A 22,282-nucleotide genomic window follows, 5' to 3' on the forward strand; every position below is an offset into this window, starting at 1 on the left:
TCATTTGTTATGACAGAGGATAAATTTATCCCCACTGAAATGTGACCGTGACATCATTTTCCTCACTGCATCCCTGAGCTCCTGGTTCTTCATGCTGTAGACGAGGGGGTTCACTGCTGGAGGCACCACCGAGTACAGAAATGACACTACCAGGTCCAGGGATGGGGAGGAGAGGGAGGCAGGCCTCAGATGGGCAAAAAAAGCAGTGCTGAGAAACAGGGAGACCACGGCCAGGTGAGGGAGGCACTTGGAGAAGGCTTTGTGCCGTCCCTGCTCAGAGGGCATCCTCAGCACGGCCCTGAAGATCTGCACATAGGACAAAACAATGAATACAAAGCACCCAGATGCTAAAGAGGCACTGATCACAAGAAGACAAATTTCTTTGAGGTAGGACTGTGAGCAGGAGAGCTTGAGAAACTGGGGGATTTCACAGAAGAACTGATCCACTGCACTGCCTTGGCAAAGAGGCAGTGAAAATGTATTGGCAGTGTGCAGCAGGGAATTAAGGACCCCAGTGCCCCAGGCAGCTGCTGCCATGGTGGCACAAGCTCTGCTGTCCATCAAGGTCCCATAGTGCAGGGGCTTGCAGATGGCAACGTAGCGGTCATACGACATGATGGTGAGAATGCAATATTCTGCTGAGATGAAGAAGAGAAAGAAAAAAAGACCTGAGCAGCGCATCCAGCATAGGAAATGTGCCTGATGTCCCAGAGGGCATTGGCCATGGCTTTGGGGAGAGTGGTGGAGATGCAGCCCAGGTCGAGGAGGGCGAGGTTGAGGAGGAAGAAGTCCATGGGGGTGTGCAGGCAGTGGTGGCAGGCTACGCCTGTGCTGATGAGGCCATTGCCCAGGAGGGCAGCCAGGTAGATGCCCAGCAAGAGCCAGAAGTGCAGGAGCTGCAGCTGCCGCGTGTCTGCCAACGCCAGCAGGAGGAACTCGCTGATGGAGCTGCTGTTGGGCATCTGCAGTTCCTGGGCCTGGAGTCCTGTTCACAGTGCAGAAAATAATGACAAGTCAAGACCATTCACACAGAAACTCTTCCCACCATTATATAGAAGTTTTTCTATGTGTATGGAAAATGTTCATTTATCTCCATAGCATGAGTTTATTTTAATGAGCTTTACTGCACCTTAAGAAGTAGAAGCTGAAAGAGCTCTTACTTTCCTCTCATTCCCTAATCATATCCAGGATATTTTACTCTTACAAGCGATTTCCATGTCTCATGTCTTTACCCCTTCTGCACTCAGAGTGCCCATCCCAAACTCTATGCACTTCACTTTCTGTTAGAGAAAGCTGCCTGTTTTCAGGATAAGTGCTTTATACATGTCTGCAGAGAATTACGATAATTTCAGCTGGTGCTGTCCTTTGGGAGAAAAGAGGCTGAAAGCACATGGGGAGGTTGTTCATATAACTGCAGACTGAGAAACAGATAGTTTAAGATTCTCAGAGATGTGTTCATATTTCACAACTCCTTTCAGAATTCTGTGTCCAACTCATTATCTTTCCCTAAGGACAGGTATGGGAAAATCCCTGTCTTGTCTCTCCTCTTGCAAAGTGCCCTTGGAAACTCTCTGGGATGCAAAGAAGCCGTGATCCCGTTGCCCCAGGCAGCAGCTGTGGCAGCAGAAGGCCCCTGCCCAGCCCTGCCCTTCTGGGGGGCTCCTTCCCCCACACATCACCCCGCAGCGCCCTGGGCAGCTCCCTTGGCAGGTTGAATGCTGAGTGCTCAGTGCTCAGTGCTGAGCCTGGCAGGCAGCAGAGTCCCTGCCCTGGCACACAGCCCCTGAGGCACAGCAGGGACCTGCTCTGCAGGACAGCCCTGGGCACCCGGCTGCAGCCCCTGGGCTGTGCTCTGATCCTGCAGCATGGAAACCCTCAGCTGGAGCAGTTCTTTATCCATAATAAAGAAACAGTTTATGCAGCCTGAGCTGCACTGGGATGTCCCAAATTTAGTGATCCCTGCAGGAAAAGCCTCTTCATTTGCTGCAGCCAGAGACTTACCTTGTCAAGGGCTGTGAGAAATGCTTCTTCCGTGAGCACACAGTCTGCTAATGTGCCACACAGCGTGTAAGCTCTCTTTCTTCTCTCCTCTCTCTGTTACCTGCAGATCATGCCCCTAACCTTGCTTGGCTGTGCTGTGCAGAGGAGTTGTTCCTCTGCAGTGCTGCCCACTTGTATGAGATCCCTGTGTCCCAGGAGCCTGGCCCAGCTCAGCAGCACAGGATGGGATTTCCTTCTCTCCATGGAGACCTCCATTGGTCTCCAGAGATGACATCTCCTCAGGGACAGCAGGGTCATCACTGCAGAACGTCCTACACAGTCAGCTCAGTTAATTACCACATGTCCACTGGATTCCACAAGCATGGTTGTTCCTAGAAAAAGATGTTTGACCATGAGAGAAGCAAATGCCAAATCTGGAAACAGCCGCTAAAAAGCTCTAAGTCATAACATTACAGAATCATAGAACGGCATAGTGTGGAGGAGACTTGAAAAATCACCTAGTTCTAGCCCCCCAGCCATGGAAAGGGTTGCCATCTACCAGAACAGGCTGCCCAGGATCCCAACCAACCTGACCTTGAATGCCTGCAGGTATGGGCCTCCACAACTACTCTTGGCAACATTTTCCAGTGCCTGTGTGTAAAAAATGCCTTTCCAATATCAAACCTTAGTCACCCCTTTTTATTTTAAAGCCATTTCCATATGTCCTGTTAATATCAGACCCTCTCATCCTAACCCTAGAGTTATTCATCTCATCCGCTGATGGAAAACCTGAGGCTGAAATGGGATCAGTTCCTCACAGAACCGTGAGAGCAGGGAGTCCTCTTAGCTGAGTTCAGATGTACACAGTGAGGTGTCTGTGTGTGAGCCCCTCATCTGAATCCTTGCTCTTTATTTAACAGGGACTGCACTGCTCACACATAGACACTCAGGGATGACCAAGGTGCCTGGAGTGATCCTAGCTGTGTGCTCGTGCTTGTAAACTGTGGTGGAAAATCTGTGAGACAGACAGCTCCTTCCTGAGCATCAGCTGAGGGCCAGAAGGGAGGTATTCTTGGCCATCCTAAATGCCACCACAGCCCTGTGCTTGGGGCACCCACTGTGCCTTTTGCACCTGTCCCCATGGAGCATGTTGTGTTATTTTGCTGACCAAATGGATGCTCACAAAAGAACAGACAGACCTTCCTCTCTGCTCCATCTGTGGCATAGTCTGGAGTTGAAGGCATTACAAAGCTATGAAACATCTACATTATTTCACTCATGACTCCTTATTAGTTTGCTCTGAGCTCTCATGTGGATGGCATCAGAAGTAGTTTAGGGTAATGTCAGATCCCATACAGAGAAAGATGGCAAACATTGTCCTTATTTTAAACATGAGGAAGTAAGAGGACATCAGTAATTACAGAACTGTCATTCTCACTTCAGTGCCTGGTAAATTTATGGAGAAAATGGTGCTAAGAGTTACTTAAAAACACCTGAAGGATAATTCTCTCGTTGGTCACACCCAACACAAGCTCATGAGGGGAAGGTCCTGTTTAACTTAATGTCCCTTTATGACAGCATCACCCACTGAGTTGACCAAGAGAAACCAGTTGAGGTTATCCTTTAAGATTTCAATAGAGTATAGAGAGAATAGTTTGACTATTTCTCACAGTATCCTTCTGGGCAAAATGTTCTGCACAGGGCTACACAGAAACATAATTTGATGGATAAGCCGCTGGAGAATGGGTCAGAACATAAAGAACATAAAGGACATACAACTATGGGATACTATCTAAAGGAGGGCACTAGAACTGAGTGATCTGAAGTTCAAAGTTTCATTGGGATTGACTGCTTGTTCAGACTGGGCCATTCCCACATCCCACATCCTGGCATGAGACACACTGCTCATATGGGATTTGGGCCTCACGGTATCCCTGCACCCCATGCAGAGTGGCAGCTGCTGTCCCACAGTCTTCCATGTGACATCAGACAAACCTCCATCCCACTGCCCCAGGAAGGGCCCTGAGCCAGCAGGAGGGACACGATCTCCCTGCCAAGGCTCTGGGGATCAGGCCTTGGCCTTTCTGCTTCAGAAGACAAAGGAGGCTTTGCTCAGCATCACAGCCGCCATCCCAGTGCCTTGGTCTGCCTGCAATCATGGCTTCCAATTATCTGCTCTAACAAGTCCCTGGGGAAGCTGGCTTGTGAATGGTCCTCAGTGGGGCCCATTAATACTCCAGGAAACTTCACTGTTCCTTCAGACTTTGTCTTCTTGAGCACTTCATGCAATCTTCTCTGTGCACTGGAGGTTGATGGACTCAGCAGCAAATGCTCCCTGGGACCCATTACAACCTGAAGAGCCTTCCTGTGCCTTGTGCCTTCCTGTCATCTTCTTCAGGTGTTCAGAACTTGTGCAGCAAACTGGACAGGTATCGGGAGAGAGTTAAAATTTGAAGAGAATGATGGGTATTTATGAAGACTATTTATTTATTTATTTATAGTTGGGTTTAAACAAGAAGATGAAGCAGCACTTTGTAAATGATATTGATCCAGGATGTCCCCTAACGACCTTTGCCTCGTCACTGTGTGGACAAATGTCCTCTGCAGCTACCCCACCCCATTTCTACTCCCATTGGCCCCATGGGACTTGCATCAGTTTTCCTCACATCACTTTTCTCCTCTGCAGTCACCTGCTCAGTGCTAAACCTTGTTTGCACCATCTCCCACTGGCTTTCCTCAGAGAACCAGCTGCACATGGGTAATGAAAGATTTCTCTCTCTCTTTTTTTTTTTTTTTTTCCCAATAATTGTAAACATGATGCAATTGAACGAACTGTAGAGCAATGTAATCAACTGCATGCCTTGTCCAAGCCACACCTAATGAGGTTTGTCTTGGGAATATTTGTGCAAGAAATATGTTAGGCAGAGATAGGAAGGCATAGATAGAATCACAGTTAAGGAGTTGATCAAGGAGTCCATCAGACTTTGCAGAAATGTTGCAAGTTCCAATAATCTCCCTGAAGTTCACAGATCAGCCAGATAGTTGGGAGGTATCTGAGTGAACAAAGAGCAAGGGAAGGAAAAGATTGTAGAGCAGTGGGAAGAGCATGTGTCCAGATGGCCTGCTGAAAACTTGTCCTGAATCATGGTCATTGATTTAGGAGAGCTGGAGACAGCTGGAGGATGAGGGACATCAAATACACAGCAGGGTAGAGCAGCGGTGGACGCTGGGCATTGGTCACAGGGCATTGGCACTGGCACCAATTCCTCAGAGAACCAGCTGCACATGGGCAATGAAAGATTTCTCTTTTTTCCAACAAACAGAATTCCTTCATGATGAACAATGAAACACAGTCTGTGTCCCCGTATCTGAAGGCATGTGTTTCCTGCTAACACAGTTCTGCAAAATGTTGTTCTTTTTTGAATAAAATAGAAAGGACACAAAATCCCCTAGAACTCTTGAATTTTCAACTTAAAAAAAAAAACAGATCTCATGAGTATTTCAGAACTTGAGAGGTGTGTTAACTCATTTTCACTGATTTCCATCTTGGTCTTCAATCCATCCAATTCAATTCAATTCAATTCAATTTAGTTCAATTGCTTCAGTTTTATTGACAGGAACATCTTTCAGACTTACAGCTTCAAAAATAAGAGAAAATCCATCTCTGCTTTGAACAGAGCCTGGCACTCCCCAGAATTTCCCTGCTGAGAATTGTCCATGGCAGCTCTCAGTGTTTCCACTAATTGAGTCACACTGTGGTACTGAGATCTTCTCACGTTCTCAGACCTTGTTTTAGAAGGTCACATGCAGCACAGGAGGCTTCACGCCCTTCATGCCAGGTAGCATGCCCCATTTCACTGTGAGCTCACATTCACCCTAGATTTCCTTTTGTTGTGTATATATTTCTAAAAGCCCTTCTGTCTTTGATATGCCTGGGCAGGTTCAACTCTGTGTGAGCTTTAGACTTTCTAAACTAATCTCAGCAGGTACACTAGGACAAACACTCTGCATTGCTCCCAGCTGACCACTTCTTGTTTCCAATTCCTATATCTGCATTCTTTCTGTACTGGGCACCACAGACACTTGAAGAAGCCAAGGTGTGCTCTCCTGAAACCCAAGGTGTGAACTTGACTTTTGCCCTCCCTTCAGACTCCACAGCTCCACCATCCCATGGCCACTGCAGACCAGGTTCACTTGGACCTTCAAATTCTCCACCAGCCCTTCCTTGCCAGTGAGTATGAGATGCAGCAGAGCACCTCTCCTCTTTGGTTTCTCTAAGGCTTGGTGAACAAACTGTCAGCTGTGCTCTCCAGGGATATCCTGGATCTTGTATGCCCTGCTGTGCTGTCCCTGCAGCAGATACTGCAGTGGAAAAGGCCCCCAAAGGGGACAAGGGCCTGAAACATCAGGCTCCTATCTGTCTGCATTGGGCACCTTCCACTTCCTCCTCATGATCAGGAAGCCAGGAACAGACACTGTTGGTCTCCTCTATTTGCCATTGCCATTCACTCTCACCTGGCTGCTCTGCCATCCCAAGGAAGAGCTCAGGGCACACCCACAGAGGGCAGTTGCTCTTTTTTGTCTCCTCTCCCATCTATCATGAAGACTCATGCTACAGTCCAGTTGTGTTCCTGTGATCCAAACAAGAGCTCAGGCCTGCAAGTGTACAAAGCTATGTAGCCCAGCACATACTGGTGTTCTCATCAGTGTAAAATCACATAAGAAAACATCCTATTCAGGAGGCATTATTGGATTCAGTGCATCCATGGTATCTATGAAGGTGGCACATAATCATTGGACCCATTAAGGGTAGCTAAGTTATCCAAGCAGCATGGATACTCCTGGACATGTCTTTCCTGAAGGCCCTGTGCTGCATTTGCAGCTGCATGTGAGTGTGCTGGACAGCCCAGGGAACTGGCATGACACTAGGCTGCTTCTGATGTCATTCACATGAGAGCACATAGAAAACTGAGGCTTCTTCAGACGAAGAACAAAGATGTGCGTCAGCTCTGTAGTGCCTTGAGCTCCAGAATAGGCAACAGATGGAGAACAGAGGAAGATCTGCCTCTTCTTTTGTGAGCTCATCCATTTAGTCAGCTGAATAACTCTGCCTGCTCCACGGAGATGAGTAAAAAAGACATACTCCAGTGCCCTAAACGCAGTGGTCTGTTGTCATTTAGGATGGCCAAGAATAGCTCTAACCCCTCTCTGGCCCTCAGCTGATGCTCAGGAAGGAGGTGTCTATCTCAGGGATTTCCCACACACTTCACAAGCACTAGCACACATCCAGGAGCATCGCAGGCACCTTGGTCATCACCCAGGGTCTGTGTGTGAGCAACTGACTCTCCACTGGAGGACCAAGGACTCAGAGCAGGAGCTCACATGCAGGCAACTCCTTGTGCACATCTGAACTGAACCAGAGAAATCCCAAACCCATTTCCACCATAGAGTTTCCATCTAGGGATGAGATGCCAGCACTACCTCAGCTGGATCACTGCCCTGCCCAGGGCAAGTCCACCCCTCCCTGTCCTTGCCTGTGTGCACTTTTTGATACAGCAACACTCACTGAAGGGCTAACCGTATGTCTGGAATTGGTCCTTGTCCAGTGGGCATTTGGTGGTTAATGCAGCAGATTTCAGAGTACAATCATGACACTGCTGTCTTTTAGGAGCTGTTGGCCACAGAGACCCAGGGACATCTCAGGAGAGATCATCGGGAGGATAGAAATCACATCCTCTGCTGCTGAGCTGGTCTGGGCTCCTGGGACACAGGGAGCTCCTACAAGTGGGCAGTGCTGCAGAGACACAGCTCTGACTAAGAGCAGCTCCCGTGTACTCTGCATCAGTACTAGCAGCATGTTCTGAGGTGACATGAAGATAGAAGAGAAAGGAGAGAGGGATTACAGGATGTGTGGGGTGTGAGCAGGCTGCGACCTCACTGCAGGAGCATTGCTTTCAGCCATTGACACAGTAAGTCTCTCACCATAGGTAATGCAAACACTTTTCCAAGAGGGATCACCAAATCTGGCACATCCCAGTGCAGATCAGGCTGCATACACTCTATGTTTCTTTATCATAGAATAAGAGCTGTTCCAGATGAGGTCTTCCCTGCTGCAGCAGGGAATGAATGTTAGGTTTCCTTTGCAATACATGTGCTGATGAGGCACTGCTGAAGTATGTTGAGAAATGATGAATATTCCGTGATGGGCAGTGGATTCCTCTGCTCTCAGCTGGGTCTGCCTTCTTTTCACAGTGTTCTGGGAGTGTAATCCATCTCCCTCTTCAAAACTGACAAGCTCAGAACAATTAGAAACAAGCCCAACCAGCTGCCCTTTCTCCACACTAAGCAGACATGAATCCTTTTGCCTCTCAGGTCTCATAGGCATTCATACTGAGTACAGCAGAAGTGCTCCGAATTTCTCAATTCAGCAAACCCTCCATGGACACACTGAGTGAGAGGATGGAGTGCAGAAAAAACTATCACTGCAACTTCCATTTGTAACCCACATATTTCTGGCTTTGAGTCCACAGATGCTGACAAGCACTTCTCTATTAGAATTTACTTCATGTGATACATTTTGGAAAGAAAACCTTTCCCTACACGACCACATTTCCCTGTCCCTATGGGGACAAGACTGCTTCCTGGAGAGAAAAAGTGCAGAAGCCCTCAAGACAAACTCAACGTCAAGAAATGTGGCTCACATAACTGGGGTTAACTGAAAATTTTCCACACTGAAATCTCTGTCTTTAACTTTTGTACTCCTTGGACAGGTTCTTGTGGCAAGAGGCAGCAGATGCCCAACAGCAGCTCCATCAGCGAGTTCCTCCTGCTGACGTTGGCAGACACGCGGCAGCTGCAGCTCCTGCACTTCTGGCTCTTGCTGGGCATCTACCTGGCTGCCCTCCTGGGCAACGGCCTCATCAGCACAGCCGTAGCCTGCCACCACCGCCTGCACACCCCCATGGACTTCTTCCTCCTCAACCTCGCCCTCCTCGACCTGGGCTGCATCTCCACCACTCTCCCCAAAGCCATGGCCAATGCCCTCTGGGGCACCAGGCACATCTCCTATGCTGGATGTGCTGCTCAGGTCTTTTTCTTTTTGTTTTTGTTTTCAGCAGGGTATTGCATTCTCACCATCATGTCCTATGACCGCTACGTTGCCATCTGCAAGCCCCTGCACTACGGGACCTTGATGGACAGCAGAGCTTGTGCCACCATGGCAGCAGCTGCCTGGGGCACTGGGGTTCTTTTTGCTCTGCTGCACACTGCCAATTCATTTTCACTGCCTCTCTGCCAAGGCAGTGTAGTGGATCAGTTCTTCTGTGAAATCCCCCAGATCCTCAAGCTCTCCTGCTCAGAATCAGACTACCTCAGGGAAATTGGACTTACTGTCCTTAGTGTTCTTGCCTTTTTTGGTTGTTTTATATGCATTGTTGTGTCCTATGTGCAGATCTTCAGGGCTTTGCTGAGGATGCCCTCTGAGCAGGGACGGCACAAAGCCTTCTCCACGTGCCTCCCTCACCTGGCCGTGGTCTCCCTCTTTCTCAGCACTGATTTTTTTGCCTACCTGAAGTCACCCTCTCTGTTGTCCCTTTCACTGAACCTGGTGGTGTCATTTCTATACTCAGTGGTGCCTCCAACACTGAACCCCCACATCTACAGCATGAGGAACCAGGAGCTCAAGGATGCAGTGAGGAAAATGATGTCATGGACAAATTCCATCTATGGCAAACAGGCTCAGACTCTAATGTGAATGATACAAATTGTTTTTTACAGGTTCTCACATCACTTATATACACTCACAAGTTTCCTTTTTTACCTTTCCTATCAGCCTTTACAACTTTCCCATTTGCCTTTTCATGTTGACAATGTATTCCACAAACATTCCTTTTCCGTGCAGACAGGCAGTAACCCAATCAGAGCTGTGCACCATTCCTTTTACTTTTCTTCTAGATATATCCTGTGTTCTCAGCCTTGCTTTCTCATGCTGCTTGTCTTGCTCCACCACTTCTGCTCTAAATAGTCTATCTTGTATTCCCACATCCACCAGGGATAAACTTCTCATCTGTCTCTACAAATAATTCTAAGTCTGTCCAGTAACAGGCCTACATTATGATTTTTAATGTTTATAATATTTATTTATATTAATAGATACGTTTTTCTCTGCTGTTCGTGTGTGTGTGTGTGAGTATCAGTAGTGGTTATCATGGTCCTATACAAGTGTTTGGCTTCCTTCCACTTGTACTGAGGCATCACCGTGCTCTCTTTCTCCTGGAGCCCATATGAACTCTGGGTCAGTGCTGACTCTACCACAGCCTCTGTGTTATCTTTCTGTATCTGTAGGCAAATAAGATGCCAGCAGGCACTGTGGAGGCAGTGGGGATGCAGCAGACCCAGGACAGGAGGCTGAAGGAAGATTCCTCAGGCATACCTGTGCACACACAGTGCCTTTGGAAATGTTCCATTGTCATTCCAAGCATTTTGCACACCCGCAGACTCTCAGGGAGAGGATTTATCAGCACTCATCCCTGTCGACCTGGGTCTGCTGCCCACTCTGATCAGCATGGCCAGCACAGTGTCATCATCAGATCAGATCAGAGGAGGGATGGAGTCTGATGGGAGTTGATGTGCTCATAAAATCTCCCTGAAGAATCAAGTACGACCAGGACCCCATGACCTTGCTGCTGTTGCTCAGTCTCTGTCCCAGGCAGAAGTCCTTGTGACAGTCTCCCAACCCTCAAGCTGGCCATTACCCCAAAGTCAACCGTGGTACAAGATGAGTGTGCTGGGGGACAGATGGAACATCAGAGTCTGGTTGTGACCATTCAAAGGGTAATCCCTCTGCTCAGTCCATGCAAGGACGTCAGCCTCTGAGAGCCCACAAGAGGAGGGAGCTGGCAGAGGTGATCCTGGAGCCCTGGAGACCACCCCATGCCTGTGGGGCCATGAAGCAGGGTGCCTCAGGGCACAGATCCAGCAAAGCTTCCTGTTGTGTGAACAGAAAGGAGACACTGCCCAAGGAAGCTAGCAGCAGATCCAGACCTCATGCCAGTGATTTCCAGCAGCACTTTTCACTGTAATCTGCTGAGGGCTGAGGGCTGAAATGGGACCATTCCACATTCTCCCTGGGTTCAGTGCCTTCACTGGGGAGTGGGCAGCCTGGCCGCACCCTCTCCCAGCCCAGAGCTCAACGGAGCTCAGAACAGGGATGGCTGTGAGCTGTATAGGATATGTTGGAGCTGGGCAGGGAACAGCCTGTGGGGGAGGCTGCTGGAGCAGAAGGTCAGTGCATGCTGACAGGGGCTATGCTGGGGGCACATCTCTGTACCACTGCACGCATGCTGCCCCACACAGTGCCTGCACTGAGCTCCCTGTGGGGCGGTGGGGGAGGGCTATTCTGCAGAGGGGAAGGCATATGGAGCCTCATGCTGCGGGGCTGGGACCCCAAAATCACCCTGGAACTCAGCACCCAGCTGCGCTGTGCTCACCTTGCCTGGCTCCCAGGTGCCCCTCCTCAACAGGACAGGGGAGAAAACACAACTCAACAATTCCTGGGTTGAGGGAAAAGGTGCTTTCTTCTTTCCTTGCTTAAAACCCAGTGACAATAAACTGTGAGTGTTTATGGCTACATATCAAATGCAGGCTTTTTCCTGCAAACTTTGGAACAGCTGATGAATTCAGCGTCCCTTTCACCTTAATATATTAATTGAAACAACGCCTAACCCACAACACATTTGACTAATAGTTTACATAATTTAAATCATTTCCAAGACAGAAATCTGCTCACAGTCAGTTAGGATTTCACATCCTTCATATTCCTTACCTATTTACTGTAATTAAAGTGATTTGCTGTGTTTGTATTTCAGTTTTGTTCTCTCACCTTGTTTGAAGGGTGAGAAAAGGGCCCCACAGTAAAAGAGTAGAAGGTGAGAAAAGGGCTTCACAGGGACTGAGGATAGGGGTAGTTAGAGATAGCTTATAGAAGCAAGAATGTAGAGATTGTTAAAGAAATAAGGGATGGCAGACACTGGGTCTGGGATAGTGAAGGGGATGAAGGCCATACTGATAAGGCTTGAGAACAACCCAAGAACATTTGGCAGGAAGGTGATGAGATGTCCACAGGGCAAGAAGAAACAGGTTTGGGGGGATGTCCTCCTGAAAGATCAGAAGTTTACAGCAAGAAAAGTCAAAAGCTTTTGTGAGGAAGACAACAAATCTTCATCCCATGACCCACAACGCACGTGCAAGAGGGGAGGGTCTGCATGCTAATGAACTCTCGGGGGTGTAATGAATATGTATCTGAATTCCAGGAAAACTATTGATTATGCATTTGTTTGGCCTATATCTGTAGCACCATTTTTCTGGATGGTGTGCAAGTTAGGTGGATCTACCCCTTTGCACCCAGTGTCTGCGCAGCACTGAATAAACCGTACCTGTTTTGCAACCTTACTTGGGTTACAGAGCTTGATTCCGCATGTCTGCACTTAACTCTGGTTTTATTCACACTTTTCTCTGGGTTTTACTGACACCATACTCTGGGTGTGTACACTCTCTCTTCTGGGCCTACACACACTTTACTCTAGGTGTTTCTCACACTGGACTCCGGGTTTGGTCACACTTTACTCCTGGTTTGCTCACAGCTTTCTACCGGTTTTACACACACTTTGCACAAGGCTTGCACACTTTTTACTCTGGGTTTGCACTTGCTCTACTCTGGGTGGACTCACACCTTACTCTGAGTTGTACTCACACTTTACTCCTCATTTACTAACACTTTACTCCGGGTTTTCTCACACTTGACTTGGGCTTACCTCACACTTTATGCCAAGTTTGCTCACTCTTCTTTCTGGGTTTACTCACACTTCTTTTTTTGTGTGTGTGTTTTACTCAAACTTTACTGAAGGTTTTGACGTGTGGAAATCAATCCCTATAGCCTGTAAGGATATAGAGAAGTTATTTTTTATTGGCAATTGCACAAAAGCCCTGGTGCAGGGGGTATCATTCCTCCAAGCTTGCACCACATCAGGAATACTTGTGGAACAGATATAGGCCAAACTAATACATCATCAACAGCTTTCCTGGAACTCGGATACATATTCATTACAATCCCGTGACTTCATTAGCATGCAGACCCTCTCATCTTGTGCGTGGGTAGTGGGTCAAGGGATGAAGATTTCTTGACTTCCTCACAAAGGCTTCTGCCCTTTCTTGCTGTAAACTTCTGACCCAAAGTGAGGGCATCGCCCCAAACTGGTTTCTTCTTGCTCTGTGGACGTCTAATCATCTCTCTGTGAAATGTCCTCGGGCTGTTCTCAGACCTTATTGGTATGGCCTTCTACACCCCCTCACTATCCCAGACCCAGTGTCTGACATCCCTTATTTTCTAACAAGCTCTACATTCTTGCTTCTAGAAGCTATCTTTAATTATTTCCCTTCACTCCCCTTATTCTCATTCACTTTGAAGCCTTCTTGCCTTTTTACTTCCACTTATGGGACCCTTCTCACCTTTCACTCACACTTTTCTCAGGGTTTTACTGACACCCTACTCCGGGTGTGTACGCTCTCTTTTCTGGGCCTACCCACACTTTACTCCAAGTGTTTCTCACACTTTACTCGGAGTTTACACACACTTTATGCCTGGTCTTCTCACCGTTTTCTCTAGGTTTTACTCACACTTTGCACCAGGCTTGCAGACTCTTTCCTCAGGGATTACTCTTGCTCTATTCCGGGTTTCCTTTCTCTGTGTTTAACTCACACCTTACTCTGTCTTAACTTACACTTTACTCCGGGTTTTCTCACACTTCACTTGGGCTTACCTCTCACTTTAGTCCAAGCTTACTCGCACTTTACTCTGGGTTTACTCACACTTCTTTTTTGAGTGTTGTTGACTCATACTTTACTCAAGGTTTCTTCAAACTTTTCTTCAACTTTACTCACACTTTCCTCTGGCTTTACTCAGGCTATTCTCCGGGTTTTACTGATACCCTATTTTGGGTGTGTACACCCTCTCTTCTAGGCCTACCCACACTTTACTCTGGGTGTTTCTCACACTTGACTCCGAGTTTACTCAGTTTTCTCCAGGTTTTACTTACACTTTGCACCAGGCTTGCCCACCCTTTACTGTGTGTTTGAACTTACTCTACTCCGCGTGAACTCAATCCTTCCTCTGGGATTTACTCACACTTTACTCCACACTTTTAGTACTCTTTACTATAGGAAAGAAAGACTTTAAAGGGCACCCAATATAAATGTTTTCTGATTTAAATTAGTGCAACTTGTTGCTTTTGGGGAATCATTCACCATTTGATATTGATTCAGACTGTCTCTGAAGGAGATCTGCATAGACAGGAAAAGCAATTGCTTGAGGCCTGACACTGTACAGACAACCTGACTGCTCACCTCCCCAGGCCTGACGTGTCTGCTGTATGCCACCTGGCACTTGCATCACTTTTCCCGACAGCAGAATCCTCCACTGAAATCTACAGCTGGACATTACAGTTCCTTTACACCGTTCCTTCACCTGCTTTCCTTAGAGAACTGTCTGCACACAAACACAGGGCGTTGCTTCCTACTTTAAAACAAACAACAGTAAAGCATGATACAATTTCACTAAAACAAGACACACTCCTCAGCCGTATCCCACCAGCATGGTTCACTTCCCAAAAGAATAAGTACTTTACATAGGTAGACAGGAAACAATAAATATTAATAGGAAATGCATATTAATTGAAGGATAAATGACAAGGAGCAAAGCTCCACTGTGTGATCACAAGCATTCCATGCCATCTCCAGAGGCCCCAGAGGTCCTGTCTGGGACAGGCAGCTTTCCGAGAGGACCTGCAGGAGACCAGAGCCCTCTAGAAGCTGCAGATGGAACTTGGGAAGAGGGTCTCAGGGCAGTAACTGCCAACTGTTGTCTTTGTCCCTGTAGCTGCAGCCCAACCCAGCACACTCAATGCCCCCCAGACAACTTAGTGGAGCCCTGGGGGTGACCCAGCACTGAAATGGCCACTAGGATGCCAAGAAACTCTGATTTATTCTCAATAAACAGAAACATTCATGAACCATTGTGGGTCATTGGTGTCAAACTCAGCCTAAAAGACTCAAGTATAGGTCACAGTCACTGCGGTGAAACCCATCACATTGGGAAAAGTCCCACCAAACTATGGAAGTTGAAAAAGAACAGTGTGAAAAGAACTATCAGGTCAGTCCTCAGATGAAGGGTATGTAAAATTTATCTGCTACAGAGGCGGAGAGCAAAAGGCATTGGATTGTGACTCAAAGAACTAAAAGAGGTCTAATTCATTTAATCCATGAGCTGATACAAACACTGTCAGAGTGAAGGACACTGGTTTATGACATAACGTGAGGAAGAAAGGAGGTGGCTGGTCTATGAAACGTTGTTCCTGTGCCATGACCAATGCAGATAGCGCTGGAGTAGAAGCTCCGGGCCACAAGCACACTGAGCACAAGTCCTCACTTGCCAAATGAACATGGAGGCCTCCACTGAAAAAATGCTGCTTCACATCACCTTTTCTCTCTGGACTCTGCTCCACACCATCAAGCCTACTATCAGTACCCCCAGGAGCCCACCAGGCTGGCAGCTGGGAAGAGTCAACGTGGGGACAGGAAGCACATCCCTACAGCACTCATCCCAGCAGGGACAGGACAGGGCAGAGGAGCAAGGGAGAGGCAGGCTGAGGACAGGTGGCTGGAGTGGTGATGTGAGCTCACTGTCACTGCAGCACCTGAATGGCCCCTGGAAGATGTGCCGGCCGGCAGCACTGGGAGGTCATGGAGTGCATCAGCAGTGACAGCACTGGAGAGGGGGGAGGGCAAGGCGGGTGGCAGAGCTCCATCCAGGTGCTGGCTGCGAGTCCTCTCTGGTGCAGCCACCTGCAGCAGGAGGGCAAGCAGAGCATGTTCCTTCTCATCCATCCTCTAACTCACAGCAATTCTCCATAGCGCTTCTCCAGGACCAGCCCTACTCCCACAGATCCTTGTCCAGGGCAGTGTGTCCTTGCTGGCCTGGCAGAAGCTCCCTGTTCCCTCCTGCTTCCCTCCCCATGCTCTGTGCAGGGCCCTGAGCTGGTGGAGCTGCTCTGCAGAGTGAGGGAGCTGTGGTGCCCTGGGACACCGGGCTGACCCTGTGCTGCTCAGGGTGGAGGCAGTCCCAACTGGATGGGATCTCTATTGTTGAGTCTCTCTCCATCTGCCCAGTTGGCTCAGCAGCACCACTGCAGAGCCTTCATTTGCCTGTGGGCTCCTCAGACTCCCCTGTTCCTTTGAATCAGTGGTCTGTTATTGCATAAGGAACTATTCTTTGCCTTACACTGACACAGTCTCTTACACTGTCCCTGGAGATCCCCTGGCATCTCCAGGATGCTTCAGATTCCTGTCCAGGACAGCATCTGCCATTAGTCCCACCGCAGTAGGGACAGTCCCACAGAGACATGTTCAAGACCCGTTACCATTTGCTGGGCCATGTACAACCAAGAAGGGAGCTCTCATCCATCCTTTGGTCCTCATTGATCACCCTGGGACTTTGAACCATGCAGAACCCCTGGAAAGCAAGAGGACTTTCCCGAGGGCAACTCCTTGGCTGTATTCCTGGCACAGATTTGGAAGGGGTGTTCAGCCCTCTGACCCTGCCCTGAGCAGCCCCTTCTGTTATGATGGTCTCAGCAGGGTGGCCAGCTGTGGCACACTCCTGCACACTGCCTGCCTGCCTGCAGCCAAAGGGATGCCACCATAGAGACAACAGCACTGCCACCAATTGCACCAGAACTGAGAGCTGACACAAATGCATGGACACAAGATAGCAGTTGGGAACATAAAGAGAGCAGCACTGAAAAGGCCACATCCTGCTGCTGCCCATGGCCGTGGCTCCAGGGAAGCAGCAGCACAATTCAAAGGCAGCAGAAAGTCCCCTCCAGGCTGTGATGAACATCCCTCAGGGACACTGCTGCTCCTTGTGGCATTTGTGTCTTAGTTCATGACCTTCTGCTGATGATCCATACTGGATGGGAGGCAAAAAAAATGATCCTGTGTTGATTTCTTTATCTATTCATAGAACCTGGTTCCTTAAGTACAATAGGTTCAACACATGGAAGTAAAAATAAGTAAACAAAAAGACTGATGATGAATATTATTTAATTGGAATTAAATTTATTTTAAGTATGACAAAGAAATATGAAGAAAAAATGGAAACATCACATAAAATCGATCACACTTTGCTTAACTTCTTTGCAGTCTTGAGGGTATGATGAACATCGTTTTGATGGAGAAACAATGTATAATGGATAACTTTCCTGATGGCACCCTTGAGCTCCTGGTTCCTCATGCTGTAAATGAGGGGGTTCACTGCTGGAGGCACCACCGAGTACAGAAATGAAAACACCAGGTCCAGGGATGGGGAGGAGAGGGAGGCAGGCCTCAGATGGGCAAAAAAAGCAGTGCTGAGAAACAGGGAGACCACGGCCATGTGAGGGAGGCATGTGGAGAAGGCTTTGTGCTATCCCTGCTCAGAAGGCATCCTCAGCACGGCCCTGAAGATCTGCATGTAGGACAGCACTATGAATAAAAAACACCCAAATAAGACAAGGACAGCAGCCATGATAAGTCCAACTTCCCGGAGGTAGGATTCTGAGCAGGCGAGCTTGAGTATCTGGGGGATTTCACAGAAGAACTGATCCACAGCATTGCCTTGGCAGAGAGGCAGAGAAAATGTATTGGCAGTGTGCAGCAGAGCAAAGAGAGCCCCAGTGCCCCAGGCAGCTGCTGCCATGGTAGCACAAGCTCTGCAGTCCATCAAGGTCCCGTAGTGCAGGGGCTTGCAGATGGCAACGTAGCAGTCATAGGACATGATGGTGAGAAGGAAATATTCTGCTAATAACAAAAAGAAAAAGAAAAAGACTTGTGCAGCACATCCTGCGTAGGAGATGTGCCTGGTGCCCCAGAGGGCATTGGCCATTGTCGGAGCTCAGCGGGAGACAAACACACGACCACAGAATTGATCAGAAAGTCTCAACTTTAATCAGAAGGTTGCGTGCATTTATGTTGGCGCTAATGAAGCTCATACACATTGCAAAGCCCGAGCTCCTGCTAGGCTCTTCAGCTACTTGTTGCCCCAGCCCTTCTTTGTACTTTTTGTGATTAGACCATGCCATACATCTTTCTTATTTCTACATTCTCCTGCCTTCCTACACATCCTGTTACATTGCTCAAGGACTCTCGTCTCATTAGCCGAATACTGTCTGTGTGGCCTTTCTCAACCAGCCAGGTCTCAATCACACTCTCCACACTTCCCTTGTTTTCTTTTTGGACAACTAGGCTAACTCCTACTACCTTATCAATTGCTCAGTGTATTAAGTGATGTAGACAAGAGAACACACATGGCACCACCAACAGTAACACAATTAACACCCCCAGTATCATAAGCATGAATCAGATGATGTCTCGAAACCAGGGACCAATTCCTAGCCCACGGAGCCAGTCCTCTAACCCCAAACCCTCTTCCTGCAAATGGCTGGTGAGGGTCTGTAGCTTAGCTATTTGTTGGTGTATTGATGACGAGTGTTCCATGAGGTTCATGCAGCACATTCCATCAAAGTCCTCACATCCGTGCCCATGAGCCAGCAGTAAAAAGTCTATAGCGGCACGATTTTGCAGCGTGGCATGCCTGACTGAATCTGTATCTACCAACAATTCCTCTAATACCCTTGAAGTGGCATTTGTCTGCTTAGCCAATCAGAGCCGTGAGATGTTCTTTCTTCTTCTGAAGGTGTCCTTGGTTCTCATGCCACTTATCTTGCTGCACAGCTGCTGCTCCGTGCAGTTTTTCTTACGTTCCCATATTTCCCCTTTTTTTGTTTATTAGCAAACTTCTACCATGCTATAAAGTAATAACACTAATTATATTAATAATACAATCATTATAACTCAATCAAGGCCTCGATTGACAATGCTATAAGTGTGAGAAAGGAAACAAGGCAAACATAACATCATGACAAGAAATACTGTTAACCTACTAAAAAGAACAAACACGTGTTTGGTCTGCAGCCCAACTTTCTGCAACCTGGAAATAAATCCCCAAGGGCCCCATTCTGTGCTAATCTCTAACTGCTTTGAAAGAAGTCTTCAACTTTTATATATTCTGATATATTGATTTTGAAAAATCACTAAGATTTGTACAACAGATGCTTTTAGAGTGCTCATGATTGTGCCTTTGGGCTAATAGAAAATTAATAGTTGAGGAACTTTACATGCCAGATAGAACTAGGGGCATTATTACGTACTGACCCTTGAGAAACAACAACCTGCAGAAAAAGGGTGGTGAATGCGATAGGCAGTGCCAGCAGGGCGTCCCCTGCTTCAAGGCGCACTTTTCCTCTCTCACCCACCACAGATTCTCTCTTTCTTTTGTTCTTCTCAGGGTCCAAAGAGTATTTTCCATTTGTACACTGCATCCGCATGGCCAATGCGTGATACAGAGGCCAAATGGAACATCTGCTTGCAGAATGAACTATCAAGGTTAACTCTCTTAGCGTGTGCCTTTGTCTCAGGTGCTTCATGATCATATTTTAAATTCCCAAATAGTGGGATGAAAGAGAGTTAATCATTCTATAATATAAGGTCATCCTTTGCTTGGGATTCCTTTCCAGGTTTTGTCTTAGCGCTACTAATACATTAAAATAGCTATCTCCATAGATTTCAGCATTAGTAACATTAAATCCTGTTAATTCACATTCAATCTATTACTAAAAAAAAAAAAAAAAATTAAAAAATAAAAATAAAAACCACACAACAAAGGTTACTACTCTGCTATTTGCAATACAACAAGTTACAAAGCAAAACCAAATAATAAGAAGCACATAATCCCAATCACTATGAGTTCATGGTCGTTTCAAGCCTGGTTTCAGTCTTTCTCATCATTTCACATCCTGACACCGTTCTTTTTGTGGGTTCCGTGAGCTGCAATGGGAGTACGCACAACCATTTCCCCTTTTTCCTTTTGTGCAAGCAAGACAGTAGTGGTCAGTTTGTTAAGTAAGCATGGCGTGACGATTGTGTTGTTTAATATCAGTCCGAGATATTTCCAGGGGGGTGTATGCTGGATCTTTTCCGGTGCTATCACTAGTCCTTTGCTGCCAGTGTTTCATGCAGGAGTGTCATCTGTTGCTCAGTGTGTGTGGACTTCTGACGCTCGCAAAGGTGCAAGAGCTGCCATTCCTGTGGCTGACTAGCTTGTGCCTGGGCTTTTAATCCCTCACCCAGATCTGCGATTGCCTTCACTAATAATGCTTGTGGACCACTAGGTATATTTGATATTCGCTGTAGTGCTTCTTCTATTGTCCATCCACTACTCAATGTGTTTAAAACTCCACGAGTTGTAGAATTGCAATTTTGTAATGCACATTGTTTTAACATAGCTCCCTTCATGTATTCAGGTACCCCTGCAGCCTCTATAGCTGTCGCTACCCTAACAATAAAGCTCCCGAAATCCTCACTCCTTCCTTGCTGGATTCCCATGTATGAGGGGAGTCCACCTGGTGCCTTAATTCTGGACATGGCATGCCTAGCCAATCGCATAGATTCCCTCAATTTGTCTGGACCTAAGAGGGCTTGAGTCTCCATCCTCACGTATGGTCCCAGCCCTAATAGTTCATCAAGTGTTACCCCATGCAGCGGATCTCCTGGCTGCCTCTGAATCATCACACTCTGCTGGCACAGATCATGCCAGTGAGCATTAAACAGCAATAACTGATGCTGAGTAAATATCAACTTTGCTACTCCCCTTATGTCTGCTTGTAGCAATATTTGTGAACCCCAGATAAAATCCAACATTTGCTTCACCGGCTCACCCATGACTCCACACTGGCTAACTGTAGCCCTCAGCTGTGACAATAATTTCCAATCTAATGCTGATATGGTTGCCTGCATTCCTCCTGCAGCCAAAGGAGTATAGGTCACAGGGCACGCCAATTCCTGCACCGCCGCCGCGCCTTCACCATCCCCCTGCTCCATGCATGCTTTCGCTATGCTCGCCCACGCCTCTCTGCGCTCTCTTGCGATTGCCTCCGCCAGGGCACTTTCTGCCCCAGGGACCGGCTCATCGCCTTGCTTTTCTAGGGCAGTTGCTGAAGGGGTTAATGGTTCCACAAGTGGCGCAGTTGGAATAGTCATTGGCTCCGAGCCCGCGGCTGGAGCATTTACAGGCTCTGAGCCCGTAGCCCGTTCAGCTGGGATAACGATTGTGCTTACGGCAGGAGGAACTGCTGGCGGCCAATTCCAGTAACCCTCATTTCGCTGGTGTGCCCCCACAGCTTGTTGAGCTGCCCTTTTCTCTCCCTGACTCTGAAGCAATTCATTATGAACTGCCTTCCATAATTTCCCCAGTTTCCTTGTCACTTTATCGTCCTCTATCATAGCCTCCCACAACACATCTCCAAACTTCCGCCACTCACTCAGCTCATGAACTGAATAAGGGTTAGCAAGCAAACCCCAGCTCTGACCATAGGCCAATAATCCAGGGAGCTCTTTATTAAGATCTATTCCTTTTATCCCGTGCTTTTCTAAAAAGCGAGTAAATAATTGATAAGCTGCTTGTCTTTCCATACCTAAGTTTCAGCGCTGTTGCAGCCTTGCAAGGTCCGGCAGCCCGTATCGGTCAGGTCTCACAGAGTGTCCTGAGGCATGGCACCTCTTCTTTCTTGGAGTGCTTTTGCCATCCCCGCTGCTTAGGGACCCGAACTTCCTACGCCGCTCGTCTGGTTCTATCCAACGGGTTATCACGTCAGGGTCACCATTTGGCGGAGCTCGGCGGGAGACAAACACACGACCACAGAATTGATCAGAAAGTCTCAACTTTAATCAGAAGGTTGCGTGCATTTATGTTGGCGCTAATGAAGCTCATACACATTGCAAAGCCCGAGCTCCTGATAGGCTCTTCAGCCTACGGCTGAACACATCAAAGGCAAGGCTAAGTCATGGAAAACAACAAAGAGAAGGCCGCGTCAGGGGCCGGGCCCAAAGAGAAGGCCGCGTCAGGGGCCGGGCCCAAAGAGAAGGCCGCGTCAGGGGCCGGGCCCAAAGAGAAGGCCGCGTCAGGGGCCGGGCCCAAAGAGAAGGCCGCGTCAGGGGCCGGGCCCAAAGAGAAGGCCGCGTCAGGGGCCGGGCCCAAAGAGAAGGCCGCGTCAGGGGCCGGGCCCAAAGAGAAGGCCGCGTCAGGGGCCGGGCCCAAAGAGAAGGCCGCGTCAGGGGCCGGGCCCAAAGAGAAGGCCGCGTCAGGGGCCGGGCCCAA

At 48.0% G+C, this 22,282-nt stretch overlaps 3 protein-coding genes and 1 pseudogene across 3 annotated transcripts; 1 reads left to right on the forward strand and 3 right to left on the reverse strand.

The window, feature by feature from the left end:
- LOC149911922 (olfactory receptor 14J1-like) lies at window positions 1–615 on the reverse strand. The gene has a single exon (XM_090133032.1). The coding sequence runs from the start codon at window positions 613–615 to the stop codon at window positions 1–3; it is 615 nt and encodes a 204-aa protein (XP_089989158.1).
- An 8,158-nt stretch (window positions 616–8,773) lies between these two features.
- LOC149911923 (olfactory receptor 14J1-like) lies at window positions 8,774–9,733 on the forward strand. The gene has a single exon (XM_090133033.1). The coding sequence runs from the start codon at window positions 8,774–8,776 to the stop codon at window positions 9,731–9,733; it is 960 nt and encodes a 319-aa protein (XP_089989159.1).
- Window positions 9,734–17,151: 7,418 nt separating this feature from the next.
- Window positions 17,152–19,720, reverse strand: LOC149911924 (olfactory receptor 14J1-like; annotated as a pseudogene).
- Window positions 19,721–19,784: 64 nt separating this feature from the next.
- LOC149911925 (uncharacterized) lies at window positions 19,785–21,992 on the reverse strand. The gene is made up of 2 exons (XM_090133017.1): window positions 21,600–21,992; window positions 19,785–20,927 (listed from the first exon to the last, which is right to left on the reverse strand). The coding sequence occupies exon 2, from the start codon at window positions 20,920–20,922 to the stop codon at window positions 20,116–20,118; it is 807 nt and encodes a 268-aa protein (XP_089989143.1). The 5' UTR covers window positions 20,923–20,927; window positions 21,600–21,992; the 3' UTR covers window positions 19,785–20,115.
- Window positions 21,993–22,282: the final 290 nt, after the last annotated feature.

Source organism: Phasianus colchicus, unplaced genomic scaffold (genome assembly GCF_987193195.1).
Source record: "Phasianus colchicus unplaced genomic scaffold, bPhaCol1.hap1.1 HAP1_SCAFFOLD_51, whole genome shotgun sequence".
In the NCBI taxonomy this organism is placed as follows: domain Eukaryota; kingdom Metazoa; phylum Chordata; class Aves; order Galliformes; family Phasianidae; genus Phasianus; species Phasianus colchicus.

Excerpts from the sequence above, each read along its gene's own strand:
- LOC149911922 (XM_090133032.1), bottom strand. The coding sequence starts at position 615 with ATGTCGTATGACCGCTACGTTGCCATCTGCAAGCCCCTGCACTATGGG.
- LOC149911923 (XM_090133033.1), top strand. The coding sequence starts at position 8,774 with ATGCCCAACAGCAGCTCCATCAGCGAGTTCCTCCTGCTGACGTTGGCA.
- LOC149911925 (XM_090133017.1), bottom strand. The coding sequence starts at position 20,922 with ATGCAGGCAACCATATCAGCATTAGATTGGAAATTATTGTCACAGCTG.